General features: G+C 49.5%; 1 protein-coding gene across 1 annotated transcript; it reads left to right on the top strand.

Annotated features, from left to right (window-relative positions):
• The first annotated feature begins 1857 nt into the window (after positions 1-1857).
• On the top strand, positions 1858-12352 carry GPR83 (G protein-coupled receptor 83). Its single transcript, NM_001003108.1, is given in 4 exon segments — positions 1858-2590; positions 6154-6279; positions 8698-8831; positions 11500-12352. Coding segments are annotated over 4 exon segments (1269 nt in total). The 5' UTR covers positions 1858-2206; the 3' UTR covers positions 12125-12352.
• Positions 12353-16907: the final 4555 nt, after the last annotated feature.

Below are 16907 nucleotides of genomic sequence, written 5' to 3' on the forward strand. Positions count from 1 at the left end.
TCATGAATAAATAAATAAAATCTTTAAAAAAAAAAAGTTAAACGCTCTGCTCTTTGGTATGTTTAATACATGTGACTATTATTAGAGACAGAAATATAATTACTATTTGGCATATCCTGACTATTCACAGTGTCCTTGGTTTTATTAGAATGCACAAAGGAAGGAGCTGCTTCATTCTGTAAGAGCAGCTTTGTGTCTTCCCAAATCTTCATAATAGCAGCTATAATGTTACAGAACCGTTAAAGTCTCTCAGGAAGGAACCTCTTTTTAAGACCTAGTCTTGGGGCACCTGGGTGGCTCAGTTGGTTAAAAATTAGTCTTGATGTGGGGTGGGTGGGGGGATTTTTTGTTACATTAAGCACCAGGCTATTGTTACAGTTGGCGGTAAATTGAGGCCAGAAGAGCTGAGGTAGAAACTCGGGAGGCTGAGCAGAGAGCCAAATACCTGGGGAAGAAGTGGTTCTAGACTCTGTTTCTAACCTTGGATATTGTGTGTAGTCTCCATTGCTTCAGAGCACACTAGTCCAACTTCAACTACCAGCACCAGCACCAATATTTACGTACCTACTTGCCAGCAGGAAGTGCAGGAGAATTAATTACACCCCATGGAGCAGACAGATCTCAACCATTGATTGGCAGGAGTGGTGAGTAAATCCCTCTCTTGTCCACTGGTTGGGATAGCTGAGGTGTATGCTTCACAATGGCTTCCAACAGGTTCTAGCTGCAGTCACTCACAGTGGTAGCTGGCCTGACAATATACTCTTTATTGGCCACCTTCCCATCCTTGTCTCACTTTTCCACTCCCCTACCTGGAGGGGAGCCCAGGTGGGAGCAGGAGCCCGAGCCAGAGCTCGTCTCTCACTTTTCCACTCCTCTGCCTGGGCTTGAATCATTTGATGGAGTCCCAGCAGGATGAGATGACACAATAGACGGTATACCTGACCTTTAGCATTTGAACGAGGGTGAGGCCTGCAGTTACAAATAGTCAACCCATTACTGCACGTCTAGAACCAGAGAGAAGGTGGTGAGGACATCGACAGAGGGGTCTCTGAAAACTCCGCCTGCGGGAAAAGGAAAGCTTGCCACTGAGGCCAGAAAAGTTAAATAACTTGCCCAGGCTTTCATAGCTTTCTGGTGACAAAGCTGTGACTTGAGCCCGATGCCACAGATCCACGGACAGTGCAGTGGGTGGCTGGGCTGGGGGGACTGGGAGAGACTTCACAGTGGGAATGAAAACGGGTGAGCAAGAGATCAAGATCCCTGTAAAGTAGGCAGAGAACAAAACGCACGGGCAATACCCCTTACTACAGCTTCAGAGCTTCTATGGCAAGGAGTGGCACCGAGCGGCCTCTCTCCTTTGGTTCTTTGATCCCGTCGGCAGCGCGTCCTGCTTTGAAGGGTTTCCTTGGAAAACCAAGCCCCCCCCCCCCCCCCCACCGTTGTTTTAATCCGTGTAAGGAAACGAGGCCTAGCAAGTCGTCCAGCGAGTCTGAAGTCTGGTCAGTGAGGGGCTCGGGGAAGCCCCGACATCCACCGGGTTGGGTGGCTCGCCTGGTTCCCAAAGCCGCGGGCCGGGCTGCAGCGCTGGGCGCCTCCCCGCGCGGGCTGGAGCCGCGGCCCAAACAGGTGCAGCCGCCCCGGGAGCCGCCGACCCGCGCGCCGAGCCTGCCGGGGCACCCCGTGTCCCCGCCCCCCGCTCCTCGACAGCGCCGGGCTGCGGCGGGGCGGACGCGCGAGGCTGACTCCGGGGAAGAGCCTCGGAGCCGGGCGGAGTGTCGCTCCCGGCGTGGAGCGGGCGGGGGGCGGGGGGCGGGCGGGGGGCGGCGCGCCACGGAGGGCCGGGCGGGCGCGCGCCGGGAAGGAGCCTCGCCAGCCCCGCGGGGTCGCCTCCCGCACGGGGCCGGGGCCGGGGCGGGGCGGAGCGGGAGCGGGAGCGGGAGCGGGAGCCGGAGCGGGAGCCGGAGCCGGAGCCGGAGCCGGAGCGGGAGCCGGAGCGGAGCGGGAGCCCGAGTCTCGGCGCTGCCCCGCGGGTGGAGGCGCCCGCTCGCCGGCGGTCCGCGGCGCAGAGGCGGGACGTGCGGCGCCCCCTCCCGTCCCCTCCCGTCCCCTCCCCTCCCCTCCCCTCCCCTCCCCTCCCCGCTCTCCCCCTCCCCTCCCCCCCCTCCCGGCGGGCGCGGGCGCGGGCGCGGGCGCGGGCGCGGGCAGCATGGGCCGGCGCGGGGCGCTGCTCTGCCTCCTCCCGCTGCTGCGCGCCGCCGAGCGCCCCGAGGGCCGGGCCGACGAGCCGGGCCTGGAGGCGGCCCTGGCGGGGCCCAACGCCTCGCACTTCTTCTGGAGCAACTACAGCTTCTCCGACTGGCAGAACTTCGTGGGCCGGAGGCGCTACGGCGCCGAGTCGCAGAACCCCACGGTGAAAGCCCTGCTCGTCGTGGCTTACTCCTTCATCATCGTCTTCTCGCTCTTCGGCAACGTCCTGGTCTGTCATGTCATCTTCAAGAACCAGCGGATGCGCTCGGCCACCAGCCTCTTCATCGTCAACCTGGCGGTGGCCGACATCCTCATCACGCTCCTCAACACGCCCTTCACCCTGGTGAGGCCCCGCGCCCGCCCCGCCCCGCGCTTCCCCCGCGGCCCCTGCTCGCCCCCCGCCCCCCGCCCCCCGCCCCCCGCTCCGTGCCCCCCGCTCCGTGCCCCGCGCTCCCGCCCGCCTCTCCCCTCCGTCGCGCCGCCTGGACGTGTCTGTCCGCCCGAGCCCCTCCCTGTGCCTTCATCGCCCGCCCTGTCTGTGACCGGCCTGCGGTCTGTGCTGCTGCCCCTCCCCGGCCCTCCCCCGCCCCCTCCTGCCCTTCCCGGGGGTTCGGCGGTTCTGCCCTCTCTCTCCTCTTCTCTGCCTCTGCCTCGTCACCTGAGCGTGAGCTGCTGCAGCTGGAGGGCCGTGCGGTCAACGCCCGGAGTCACCCAGGGCCAATGACCACTTCCTATCACTGGGCACCGGCCTCTCTGATGATCAGACAGTAAACCGAAGCTCCTGGAGATGTTGGCCGACAGGGCCCTGAAGTCCAGCTCCCTAAACGCACACCCCCTCCTCCACCTCCACCCCAGGATGTGGCTTTGGGCCACAGCTGCTATATCAAACAATTGCTAATTGTGCTTGGAAACTTAGGTGCATTCTCTTAGGCCACTTATTTAAACTACGTTTCTCTTTCGTGGTTTGAGAATGAGCCAGTGTAGGATGTGTGTGCTGGGGAAAAGATGAGGATGAGGTACGCTTGGGTCCCCAGACCAGGCTGGCGGCCCTCGCACAGGGGTGGCACATGAGCCTCCCCCAAGCCCTGGCTGCTCAGCATCAGTGGTGTCATTTCCGTCCCTCTGTGACTTGGGAGTGTGGTGCTCCTGGGTGGGTGGGGACTGCGAGGGCTAGGACTGAGCAGTCTAATGATAGTCATCCCTTATGTTTCTGTAGCCTGAGTGATGTCTTTTCACTTTATGTAATAACCTTATTGTTATCTGACTTATTACCGAAGCAGTAGCTGTTCAAACTCCATCTCTCTCTCACACACACACACTCAACCTGAAATAATAGACAGAAGAGAGTGAACTCCCCACCCCTGCGAACATTTTAAAACTACATTCTGTCTTTTGTCCTCACTTATGAGAACATCGCCTTTTGCAGATGCGGAAACTAAGGCACAGATAGAGGTTCAGTCCCTTGTCCAAGGTCACTTAGTCTGTAATTGGCAGAGCCAGGATAAGACTTACTTTCCTGACTCAAGTCTGGGGGTCTGCCCACTAAGCCACCTGATCCAGAGGTGGCAGGTGAGGAGGGCTTCTTGGCCCATGTTAATAATGCTTCTACTACTCCAAACCATGAACTTGTCCTGCTCTCCTGCCAGCTTATATCTAACTGATTCCTGGCTACCCAGAAACCTCTGCTCACTCGCCAGGGTTACCTTGAAGCACGAGACAGTGTATCTCTGGCTCCACTTAGCTCCCACCTCTGCTCTGGGTTTCTATCCTGACAATCTGCAGTGCTGGGGTTGGGCCACCCAGAACTGGCCCGGGGGTATGGCCCTTGCGCTGCCGCCCAGAGCAGGATGCAAAATTAAATCTTCCACAGACGCAGATGTAGGGGTTGAGGGAGAGAAGCCACCCCAGGCTAGGCTGTACCTGAGACCTGGCAGGTCCTGCCTTGCTTGATCTCCTGCAGGAGAGGAAGTGGCAGCGTCCTGAGAACCCAGAACTCCTCCGAGATGGTCCAGAGCTGCTTGACCTTGAACCTGACCCATGTAATTGCCCCAATCTAAACTCTTGTTAGAGCTTACAAGGTGCTGGAAAGCAGGGAGGATGAAAGAGTTGGTGAGAGGATGAAAGAGTTGGAGGTGGGGGAGGATCTTCTAAGCCCTTAGCCAACCTTTCAGACTAGGTAAGGCATCCAGCTGGCTGGTGACAATATTCTTCCTCCCTTGTCTCCTTTCCTGTCCACTTTGCACACGACAGTGAGCAGAAGTTCAGCTCTGGTCATTGAGAGAAGAGCAAACAGTTACTTCCAACTCCCACAGCAGTGACATGCACAGGATTTGGTGGAACCTGGAGGAGACACTCAAGTATTCTGTCCTGCCCAGAGTCCCCTGAGAGGGTCAAAGGAGACAAAAAAAAAAAAAAAAGGACACTTCAAAGGGACCTGTAAGGGCAGGGGTCTCCCAGGTGGAGGTGAACGCACCATGCAGACAGAAGGACTGTGGTAGAGCAAAGGCAAAGGGCACCAAAGCTCATGGTGTGTTGGAATGTTGAGTGACTTGATGCAGCTGGAGCAGAGGCAAGAGGCACAGTGCGGGGTCTGTGGGGGGCCGGAGGCAAGCGGAGGTGGGTCAGAAAGGGAGGCTGGGGCCAGCCTATGAATGGGCCTGGATATTCTGAAGGCATCTGGCTCTGTCCTGAGGGCCACGATGATGCTAAGTGGGGGAAGGTGACAGTAATCTGATTTTTAGTTAAGAAAAATCCCATCAGCAGTGTGAAGGCTGAATTACAAGTGGACCAGATCGGAGGACAGGGGAAGCTGCTGAGAGGCTGTAAACCATCCGGGTGAGAAACAATGGGGGACTCCGTGAGGGCCGTGGCCTTGGGACCGGAGAAGAGGAAGTGGATCTGAAAGCCATCTCAAGGCAGCGCTGGTTGGCTTTGTCATGTATTGAATGTGGGAGGTGAGAAGTAGGAGTAGCTGAAGAGTTCTAGCTCAGTAATATCACTGGACTGCTCAGAAGCCTCCTATGGCTGCTCCCTGCCTACCCACAGAGATGGAGCGAAGAGCCCTGCCCTGGTGACAACCGGAAGAGGCACATACTCCGCTGTGAACCACCACATGGTGTTCTTTCCATCCGGCTGACTGTGTTTTTTTTCTCTATCGGTTTTCCCTTTCTACCCCAGCCCCCTCCCACCCTCCTTGGGGCCCTGACACCCTCCACCTGGGCTCTCTGTGGGGCACTGAATCTTTCCCTCTCGCATCCTAAGATACCCAAGTCGTCTCCCCAGACTCGTTCAGAATCAGTGCTAGATCCTTCTTGGGCACGGGGCATCACTTACTCAACGTTAGAGAGCACAGCCCACACGCTGTGTTGTGATTTTTCAGATGTGTCTCCCCCATTAGCTGGAACACCTGTCGGCTAAGAATGGATGTTATTATTACCATAAAAATACCTAATAATATCTTTCTACCAATCTACCAGACATGGTATTCTACCCTTTATAGACTTTTTGGAACCTTAATCCTGACAATAAGCCTACAAGGTAGAGATCTTTAAGCCTTGTTTTGCAAATAAGGAAACTGAGGTTCTGAGAGATTATATACCTTGCCCAAGGTCACACAGCTAGAGACTATCAGAGGAGGCAAGTCCAAGTCCAAAGCGCATGTATTCCCACGCTCTCCTGGCACCTAACCGGGTGTGGCTCCAGCAAGACGACCAGGTTCTGTCAAATCACGTGATTGAAAACGAGGCATGCTGGAGAAAATCATGTGTGACCCACAGTTTAGTAGTGTAGAATGGAAGAAGGGAGGAGCCAGAAGGGATCAGCCAGGGATGGTCCTCAGAGGCCACAGGGGCTGGGGGCCAGGGTCAAGGCCTGTTTGTCTGCTGACCTCTGTGAGCTGGTTTCCAGGTCCGCTTTGTGAACAGCACGTGGGTATTTGGGAAAGGCATGTGCCACGTCAGCCGCTTTGCCCAGTACTGCTCCCTGCACGTCTCAGCACTGACGTTGACGGCCATTGCTGTTGACCGCCACCAGGTGAGGGCACCGACCCATAGCACCCTGTCTTTCCCCTTCGGGCTTTGCTTCCCACGGAACTGCAGGGTCCCTCAAGACAGTGTTTAGCACATTTTGTAATAATAAGTGTATTTATTTGTCTTATTGGCGGGTATGAGCACTTAGATGAGACATTTTAAAACATACATGTTAAGTGCTACAAAAAGTCATTCCCAGTTTGTTTTTCCAACAAAGGCTCATTGCTAACATTTGGTGTCTCAGAAGTTAATGAGCTTGTTTTGGGGGTAGAAAAGCGAACCTGAAAATCACAGATGGAAAGAGATTGGCAAATCATGGCAGGTCAGAGACCAGGGGGATGGATATCGCCTGGCCCAAGTTGTTGAGGAGGAAAACAAATTAGGGTGTCCAGGTGGCAGGAGCAGGCCTCAGGGTACGGCAGGAAGGCCCTGCTCACTGTCTTGCCCCATCAGATGTACACGGGTGGATATGGTAAAGAAAACCCGAGAGGACCTGGGGGTGCTTGTCTTAGAGGTGGATGGCTGCATGGCAAGCACCTCTCTCATGCTGACTCAGTAAATCCATGTTGTATCCTTACACCTGTGCTGAATCAAGGCATCAAAGCTCAGAAGAATGCATGGGTAGCTTTCCCAAGATCACATGCCTGGTGAAAGATGAAGCTAGGATTAGCACTGAGATCTGTCTGGCTTCAAGCCTCTACTCGGATCACTAAGGCCGCCCGCCCTGCTCTGAGAAGGTTCAAAGGCGCCACGAGGCCACTGTCATAAGGGCTACCAGGACAAAGGGAAGGTAGAATTTATTCAGAGTAGCTCCCAAAGGTGCAAACAAAGACCAAGGGAGAGGAGGCTTCAAAGACACAGCTCAGTATGAGAATTTTCTAACAGAACAACACTGCCTGGGAAGGTAATGAGTTTCATTTCATTGGCCGTTTTTAAGCAAGGGCTGGATGACACTTGATAGGAATGTTTTAGAGGACATTCATCATCTGGTAGGGAATTGGACTTGGCAAATTGTGAGATTCCTTTAGCCCTGAAATTCCATCATTTTGACATTTATATTACTGATGCTTTGGGCAAAGTCTGAAAAGGCTGCATACAAATATTTTCTGCCTTTTCTTAGCCTTCCTCCCTAATCCAATGAGAGGGACTCTGGGCCTCCGTTACCTGGCCTCTGGTTACCCCTATTTAACATAGCTAAGGGGCAGTTGACCCTTGGGCCAAAGGTGGTTGGCCTGAGGCACGAGGGGCTAGTCTTGCCCACACTGATCATGTTGCTGTGACATAAACCCGAAAAACGGGGCTCCGTCCCAAAGCCAGTGAAATATCTGAGTGATGTCCAGGGCCCCTGACCCAGGCTTTCACTTCCTTCAGCAACCCAAACACCGAGGGGGCGTGAGGGACAGAGATGGCAAAATCCAGAAAGGGAATGTATTGAGCAGCTTATAAAGCCTAGTCACTTCCTTCCATAAAACCTTGAAAAAAACTGGAGAAAAATTGGGGTGGGGGACACAGCCAGGGTGGCAATGTGTCCTGGGGTGACATCTTTAGGTGGGGTGGCAGCTCTTTATGACCTCTCCCCCTGACCCTGGCTTCACCTTTCTCGGGATGCCTTTTTCAAGAAATGGTCCTTCTCATCTTAAAGATGCCATGAAATTCCCACGCCTTTATTTAAACCTTTTGGGAGAATGGATTGTCATAGTGTAGCAATTGCAGGATGCTTTGCAGCCCAAAGCCTACAACGCAGGCTTTGCTATAGGCCTGGGAAAACCGGACCCTGCTACAATTTTAAAAATAAACACAATAACTTAGAAAGAAAGAAAGAAAAAGAAAGAAAGAAAGAAGGAAAGAAAGAAAGAAAGAAGGAAGGAAGCAAGGAAGGAAGGAAGGAAGGAAGGAAGGAAGGAAGGAAGGAAGGAAGGAAGGGAAAAGAAAAGAAAGAAAAGAAAAAGAATTTTATCTAAATAAAATTTACCCAAATAAATGTCGGTACAACGTCCTAAGATAGATGGGGAGAGTCTCCTCTTCATGTTTGTCGTGTCAGACCCTCTCAGAGCCCTCCATAACCCAAGGGGTCCAGAATCATGGGGGTACCATGGCTTGTTCCTCTGCTGGCCTCCTGTGTGCCATGCAAGCAGACCTCCTACTTCACCCCTTCCCCATCCCCCCACTGCACCCTGGTTCTGCCACATGGTGTGCAACAGGCATCTGAGCTTCCCAGAGTCTCAGAGTCCATTCGATATCCTCTTTGTACCTCTGCAGGTAGGCTTTGGGGGTGGCGCAGCCCAAGGGCTTCATACTGAATTAAGGGGTGCCTCTTTATAAATAGGACCTACCTGCCTTATTTGTGACATGTGAACTGTGTTGTTGGGATTCTGGAGGCTTCAGAACTTCTTCAGCCAGTGATGTACAGTTTATTATCCAGGTCATCATGCACCCATTAAAACCCCGGATCTCGATCACAAAAGGTGTCATCTACATCACGGTCATCTGGACCATGGCTACGTTCTTTTCACTTCCCCACGCCATCTGCCAGAAATTGTTTACCTTCAAGTACAGGTGAGTGAACTCATATGGCGCAGCCTGGGGACTCAGAGGTCCTTGCCTGAGGGAAATCTGAGTCCTCTCTGCATATGACTTACAAGTCTCTGCTACACCCAACTCTTCTGTCTCTTTCCTGTCCTCTTGCTTCCAAGGCCGGGCCTATGGGCAGCATTCCTTCTGCTTTTTCTTCCCTTTATTGCTCAACAACTTTAGCTCCCTCCTTATTGTCCACCCAGTTTGTCTGCAAGGTCAAGGCAGTAGTGAACAACTTCCTTCACTGGGGACACGTACTCACACAGTCACACAGATGTGAGATTCAGAATCTCCTGGGACATTTGCATTCTCTTGCCCGGCAGACAAACAGACCATGCCTGAGTCAGTGTGTTTGAGGCAGGATGCTCCACTTCCCACTAGCTCCTATTCAGGCTTCTTTGTTGTGTGCTCTCACAGAATGAGAATTTCTTTCAAAGGACTTAGTTGTTTGTTTGTTTTAATTTAAACACTTGTGTGTGCTACTTGTTCACTGAAGGCGATCTCCCCAGCTGGACTGGTAAGGTTGGGGGGAGCTGGGACCGTGTCTGATTTGGCTACCCTGCTATTCCTAGCACCTAACCTACAGTCTCCACATAACAAGCCCTCAAAGTGTAATTACTTCCTTACTGAGTAAATGAATGGACAGATGAATGAATGAGCTTAGAGTGATTTTCATGAGTTCATAGTTGTTTTAGATGAGGTTATTTAGAAATGGACCCTGCGACACAGATCATGCTTGTGATTTTTTTTTTTTAAGATTTTATTTATTTATGAGAGACAGAGAGAGGCAGAGACATAGGCAGAGGGAGAAGCAGGCTCCATGTGGGGGCTCAATCCTGGGACTCTGGGATCACCTCTTGAGCTGAAGGCAGATTTTCAACCACTCAGCCACCTAGGCGTCCCCATGCTAGTGAAGGGGATCTGAGGGGACCTAGGAGGTACAGTGCTGGTGTGTGCTATGCTAACTTCTCTGCTGCTCTTCCTGAAACGTATACTTGAAAACACACATGTCTGTGACATACACAAGATCAAGAGAAAAAGCTTGGAAGGCTGATTGCAACTACAGTTGACCCTTGGCCAACACTAGTTTAAGCTGTGTGGATCCACTTCTATGTGGATTTTTTTTTTTCAATTAATATAGTCCTGTACTGTTAATGTATTTTCTCTGTTGATTTTAATAACATTTTCTTTTCCTTAGCTTACTTTATTGTGAGAATACAATATATAATACATACACAAAATATATGTCAATCAACTGTTTATATTCTCGAGATAGCTTCCTGTCCGTAGTAAGCAATTAGTAGTTAAATTGTAGGGTCAAAGTCATACAGGGGTTTTCAACTGTGTGGGGGTGGGTACCCCTAACCTCTATGTTGCTCAAGGGTCAACTGTAATTTATAAAGGCTCCCTCCCCAAGTTCTATGATATTGAAATGAATCACATGCCCAAATCCGCTAGCAATCAGACTTCCATCTGCCTTCACACATGGGGAACTTTCTTTTTTTTTCCCTGCTAACGAGAGCAAGGAGAATTCTCTCCCTTTCAGTAGCAATGACAATCAGCACATATAACCAGAGCAATAAGCCACATGGCGTGAGGAGAAACCAGCCATTTTGAGTTGTGGCTTAGACATTTTAGGGTTTGACTACCTTGTTCACACCCACAGTCTGGACATTTAGATTAGGACATGAGGTTAGGATTCCCACCATAAGTTCTAGCCTTGCTTTTCCTGGGTCACCTTTTAAAATGACCCCTCAGAGTTGAGGCTGTGAAAAGTGAGTGACCACTGCCACAACCACTTCTCCATAGTTGGTGCTTGCAGCCCTGTGCTCTATTTCCTGCTTCCTTGGGGCCTGGGACAGAGGACTGCCCTTCCCCCAGATCCTTGTGCCTCCATTCTGGGATTTGTAAGTAATAAGTCTCATGACTTGACCTCTTTGTGGGAGTGTATTGAAACAGTGCCTTCCATCAAAATGGCCCTAGGGTTTTCACTTCCCCAAAGTGGGAGCTTGGATACCAAAGGAGGTACTTGCCAATCCTGTGTGGTCATAATCTGTGTAGTCTTAACACACTAGCCCTGGGGGTTCCTCAAAGAGGACTAGGTCCTCAAAGAGCCCTAAATGCATTCCATAGAAAATAAACACTTGTTATATGAATGTCTGAAGGTAGGTTAGTCCAGGCTTTGCCACTCACGTTCTCAAGGCCCATCATTTATTAGTTCCTCTCTGGAATGAGAATAGGTAGGAAAATGAGGAACTCCAGGGTTTTCTGTATACATTGTACTCTCAGGATGAGTTAGTTCTAAGATGAGGAATACCAGTGTTCCATTCATTCATTGAGTAAGTATTTACTAGGTTTCTGTTATAGGCCAGGAATAATATAAGGTTAAGAGGACACAGAGAAATCAGGTATTTTCCTTATCTTTATAGAACTCCCAGCCTAGTGGTAGAGCCAGGGATGTATCACATAATTACACTACAACAAAAGTGCTATAAGGGATTTACCAGGAGCCCAGTGTGGAGAAAGGCCAGGGCTTCTTGGGATAAGACCTTTCCACAGTAATGGCACACTTTCCTCTTTCTTTCTCTCTCTTTCTCTCTCTTTGTCTCTCTCTGTTTCTCTGTCTCTCTCCCTCTCCCCTTGCCACCAGTGAGGACATTGTCCGCTCACTATGCCTGCCAGACTTCCCTGAGCCAGCTGACCTCTTCTGGAAGTACCTGGACTTGGCCACCTTCATCCTGCTTTACATCTTACCCCTCCTCATCATCTCTGTGGCCTATGCCCGAGTGGCCAAGAAGCTGTGGTTGTGCAACACGATTGGCGACGTGACCACTGAGCAGTACCTGGCTCTACGGCGTAAGAAGAAGAAGACCATCAAGATGCTGATGCTGGTGGTGGTCCTCTTTGCCCTCTGCTGGTTTCCCCTCAACTGCTATGTCCTCCTCCTGTCCAGCAAGGTCATCCACACCAACAATGCCCTCTACTTCGCCTTCCACTGGTTTGCCATGAGCAGCACTTGCTACAACCCTTTCATCTACTGCTGGCTCAACGAGAATTTCAGGATTGAGCTGAAGGCATTACTGAGCATGTGCCAAAGACTCCCAAAGCCCCAGGAAGAAAGGCCCCCCTCTCCAGTGCCTTCCTTCAGGGTGGCTTGGACAGAGAAGAGCAATGGGCGGAGGGTTCCCCCAGCCAACAACCTCCTGCTTTCCTCCCATCTCCACTCTGGGAAGACAGACCTGTCTTCTGTGGAGCCCATTGTAGCCATGAGTTAGGTGGGAGTGGGGGTGGGAAGAGGCAGGAGGAGAGCTCTGTCTCCAGGACCTGAGGACAGAGCCTGCAAGAAAGCCTGTTCTCTGACACATGACCTTTACAGGGCTGAAAACAAGGTCCTGCAGAAGCCACAGGACCCTTGATTTCCTAGGAAACGCTATCTAGCTTTCTACCCCATTTGATGTGAAAACTACAAGACAGCTACCAATTAGACACGTGTTTATGAATTCCTGTCTAAGAAATGCTATGAGGCATATCACCCTGGCTCCCTGAGCCAGAGAACCCAGGACAGCTTCAGCCCACATGAGGGCTGAGTCAGCCAGCTTCTAACAACCCTTCCTGCCACCAAGCATTCGTAAAGGACACCTGAGTCATACTCAGTCAGGTGTGGCTGACCCAGATACACAGAACTCAACTTGAACAAGGTTCATTGGCCAGTGAAAGGTAAGTGAGCCAGAGCTAACACAGAGCTTTTTTAGCCTTGCTTTCTGAAGTCCTGGGCCAGAATGAATCACGATAGTGTGGTGGCTGGCTGGATAGATGACAAGAAAGGACCAGTTCGGTCCCTTAAAACAAAGAGGAATCACTGAGTTCTCTTAAAGAAAAATTGAAATTTTGGAAAATTTAGAAAAGCACAAAGAAGAAAACAAAAATCACCCCCTTCTGCCATCAACTGTGATGAGTTTTGTTAGTATGCTGTGGATTTATTTGCAACTTTTCCCTTTGCTTGTATACATGCACACATGCGTGCCTGTGTGCACACACTCTTCCTTTCATTGTGAATTATACTTTCTCATGTAGAGAGAATCAAGAACAAGGCATAGCAGAGAATTTCTGAGCCCCTCTCCCAGGAGTAGTGTCCATCAGAAGAGTTGGAAGAGGTGGGAGAGGAACTCAAGGAGAAGGCTGTCATGGAGCCAACAGGCTGCCTTCACTTATAGTCAGTGGTAGGAAAGGCCTGGATGAAGCACCTCTTCTCAGATAGCAGCCATCATGATGAGCCAGGAAATAAAACTCATCTAACAGGCAAAATTCCTTCTCTCCTGCATTTACATGGAACAAGACGTGGTAAAACATTGCCCTGCTTTTACAGGAGACGATGGAACAGGCTCTCCAACATGCCAGAAATAATTGCACTTAGACACTTCACATCCTCCCAAGCTGTCTAGACAAGCCACTCCTCTGTGTTGTCTGAATAATAAAGCTTCTTCATGCCAGTTCCCCGAAGACCACGCACTTGTCAACATCACCCTGGCGGTTCATGTGTCACTTACAGAAACCTATGACATTGTGATAGTCCTTAAGGACTCAACATGTCAGAGAAATCTCATCCCAGAGACTTAGTGTTTTCATCACCTTCCATCTGGTCTTGAGTGACTCACTGCATCACCCAGAAGACACAGGCAGAATAGAACTTAATTCACCCACCCTAAATAGTTGCCACTCTCACACTGGGTTTAGGTTACTTTCTAGCACCAGATAGATCTTGAAAGCAAACATGAATATGGAGCTGAGAGGGGAACTGACATTTGGGGAGAAGGGGATTATCCAGGGTTCACTTAGATCTCGATGTTTCATTGAAATTGAACTTGGCCATATTATCTGCTCTCCTATAATGAACCATGAGAGTTCATTATACTGTTCTCTCCACTTATGAGAATGTTTGGAATGTTTGACTTTCATGGGATAGAGAGCCTTCCAAGCCCAGATGGCCAAATAACTTCCATGCCTGGACCTCTTGTCTCTGTGGTGTCAAGAAGTAGCTAATGGTTTCATCTTAATGCTGCCATGGAAATTCTTCAAACCAGAAAGAACAAGCAGCAGGACTACAAATAGTTTGTCCTGCTCTGGAATCAGGGGGAAAGCTTCACTTTCCTCCTTGCTGAAGGCCTCTAGAAATACTGCCAAGTTGAAGAATGCTCTTCTCCAGGGGAGAAGACCTACAGATGGCCCATTAGGTCTGGGTCTCCTGTCAGTACCTTGTCTTCCCCATTCACCTTGGTCCCTGTGTGCCTCAGAGCAAAATGTGATTTGTATTTGTAAATGTGAAATTTGTAAAACTTGAGTCTTTCCAATGTGTCATAATGAGTATTTCATTATAAATGCACTAGTCTCAATAAAATATATTTTGGGTGCATGGACTATACTTCTTGGGCTTCTGATTAAACCACAGTTAGTAACCTTTAACATGGGAATCTATGTGGATTACAAAGAGAGCATGAAGATCATCTGCCTACACCCCTGCATTTTACACCTGAGGAAGTGCAAACATGCTCTGGCTAGGGTAAATAGCCAGCTGGAAATCTCTGATCTTGGTCTAGAGCTTCTTCCACTGAGCTGGCTGCCACGTCCTTTCTCTTGTGATTATGAATCTGTGCTGAGGACCCAAGACTTCACACGTGAGTCTTTGGTGATGTGGAATGAGGCAAAGCTGCCACTGGAGCCTCAGGATTGGTTCTCCTACTCACAGTGTGTAATGGGTGCCACATGCCTGTGTTGACCAGGATTTCTGCCCCACTGGGGCTGGGGACCCCCTGTCCTACCAGGTAAGTAGGGTAGGAGACTTCGTGGTATACATAATTACTCTGATGCCATCCAGAGCTCAGGAAATCAGTTTCACATAATTTCATAGAAGGCTGTATACAGGGGTAATTTACTGAGCCTAGGGGAAGATTTGAAAGAAAAATGAAAGGCATAGGAAAAGGAGAAAGGAAGTAGGATTTGCTGACACCCAATATGAGAGATACTATGCTAAATGCTTCTCAGCTCATGATCTTGTTCACCTTCATAGCAATCCTCCTAGGAGGGCATTATCATTTTCACATTGCAGTTGAGGAGACGGGCTCAGCTATATCATACAGGAAAATTGGGCCAATGTTACCTTCTTGGAAATTAGATATTGAGAAGGCTTGTAGAAAAGAATCTTCATTTGTTTTTTATTTAATTAAATGTAATTTTAATTTAAATATGTTCTACATATTTCCTTGATGGTGAGACACTTTGAGGTAAAACCTGTTAACCATCCTAAAAACAAGTGCTTGAAGTACGTGTTTTGGGAAATGCTTAACTAGGTGGACCCCAGGGCCCTCACAGCTCCACGGCCAATGAGTACATGTTTCTGGTATAGTCAGGATCTCAGGCTGCCTTGAGAACTCAAATTCTAGTTAGAAACATCTTCCAAACAGACTATAAGTGACTTCCAGATTGCTGGTGCCCTGCTTGACTGACCATGGTAGGTTGCCAAGGCAGACAGTTGTCTTTTAGCCAGCTGGGGCCTCCAGGTCCTCAGGGTCCTCAGAAATGGGCAGAACTCAGCTAAACCCTCACTGCTCCAAACTAAAGGTGTGACATGCCCCCAGGGCCTCTGTGCTGCTGTCCAAGGTACAGGTTCTAGGATACTAGGAGGCTGCCAGAGTACCGGGGGCAGGGGAGCAAATCTGGAAGATGGCAGGGGTACATCAACTGGGGAAACAAGCTTGTCTTAAAGTGTTGCCTGTAGGTGGTAGAAGATGCTCATAATGCTGAGATCAGGTCATTAGCATCTTGCTTTGGCATTTCTGTGTACCTGCCCCCACCATTCTCTCTCATTTCAAGGAGTAGTTAAAGAGGGAACAAATAAGATACAGGCAATGCTGGATGACATTTAAAGAATATTCTAATGGTATTTAATGTGAGAAAGCCCTGGAGTTCACTCTCCTTTCTGAGACTTTGTAGTATCTCTTGCTGAGAATAAGCTATTTGCTGCTTTATGGAGACAGAGTGGTTGATGTTAATTGCTCCTTCTTTCCTCTGCTTCTAGTCTAGCAGGAACTTTATCCTCAGACCAGTCATGAATTTAAGGTGCTCAGATTAAATGCAAGAAAGGCAAAGAAATCATGAACACAAGATTTAGTATATTGGTTACTTCAGATGGAGGAGAAGGGATATGGGTTGGCATGTAGGATGATGAGGCTATAAATAATTGTCAAGGTTCTACCTTTTGTTTTGGGCAACGTTAAGAGTGAGCCATAAACCAAGGATTACGATTAATTCAATTCTGTGCCTCTGCAGTACATAAACAAACAAACAGTAAACCAATAAAAATAGGGACCTAGTGGTCCAAGCCTTTATTTTTCTTCCCTGTATCCTTCCAATAAAGTTACTTCTATGAATGTGTTAAAACACCAAATAGAGTTCACTTCAAAGACAAGTAGGATATGACTATTACATTTCCTTTTTACAAATAACCTTGCTTTTCTGGAGTTAAAACTTCTTTGTTTCTGGCTCAGTTTTCTATGTCACCATCACTAATTCCTTCCCAATTTTTCAGCAGAGTTAAAAATTTCTTTGTCACCTGACCACAAATATCAAGTATTTGCCAATTCCCATCCCCCACAGCAGCTGGGCTGTCAAATGTTCCTCCCTGGGGTTGCAGATCTTTCTGTCTGCAGAATACATGCTTTACCAGGATCTCCCTTCTCCTCTACCCAGTGGCTAAGTCTTGCTGTTTTCTAGATCCCTGTCTTCCTCACTTTTTATTTACTCCTTTATTTTGGAAGACCACATTCTCTAGCAGTTGCCCAAGGAAAGGTACATAGAAACTAACTGAATTTTGAAGATATTTCTATTAGTTTTCTATTGCTGCCATAACAAATTACCACAGTCTTAGTGGCTTAAACAACACAAATTTATAATCTTATACTTCTGTAGGTAGGTCAGAATCTGACACAGGTCTCATGGGGCTAAAATTAAGGTGTCTGCAGGGTCACATTCTTTTCTGTAGGCTCTGGGACAAGACAAGACAAG

The sequence above is a fragment of the Canis lupus genome, chromosome 21 (assembly GCF_011100685.1).
Source record: "Canis lupus familiaris isolate Mischka breed German Shepherd chromosome 21, alternate assembly UU_Cfam_GSD_1.0, whole genome shotgun sequence".
Classification (NCBI taxonomy): Eukaryota; Metazoa; Chordata; class Mammalia; order Carnivora; family Canidae; genus Canis; species Canis lupus.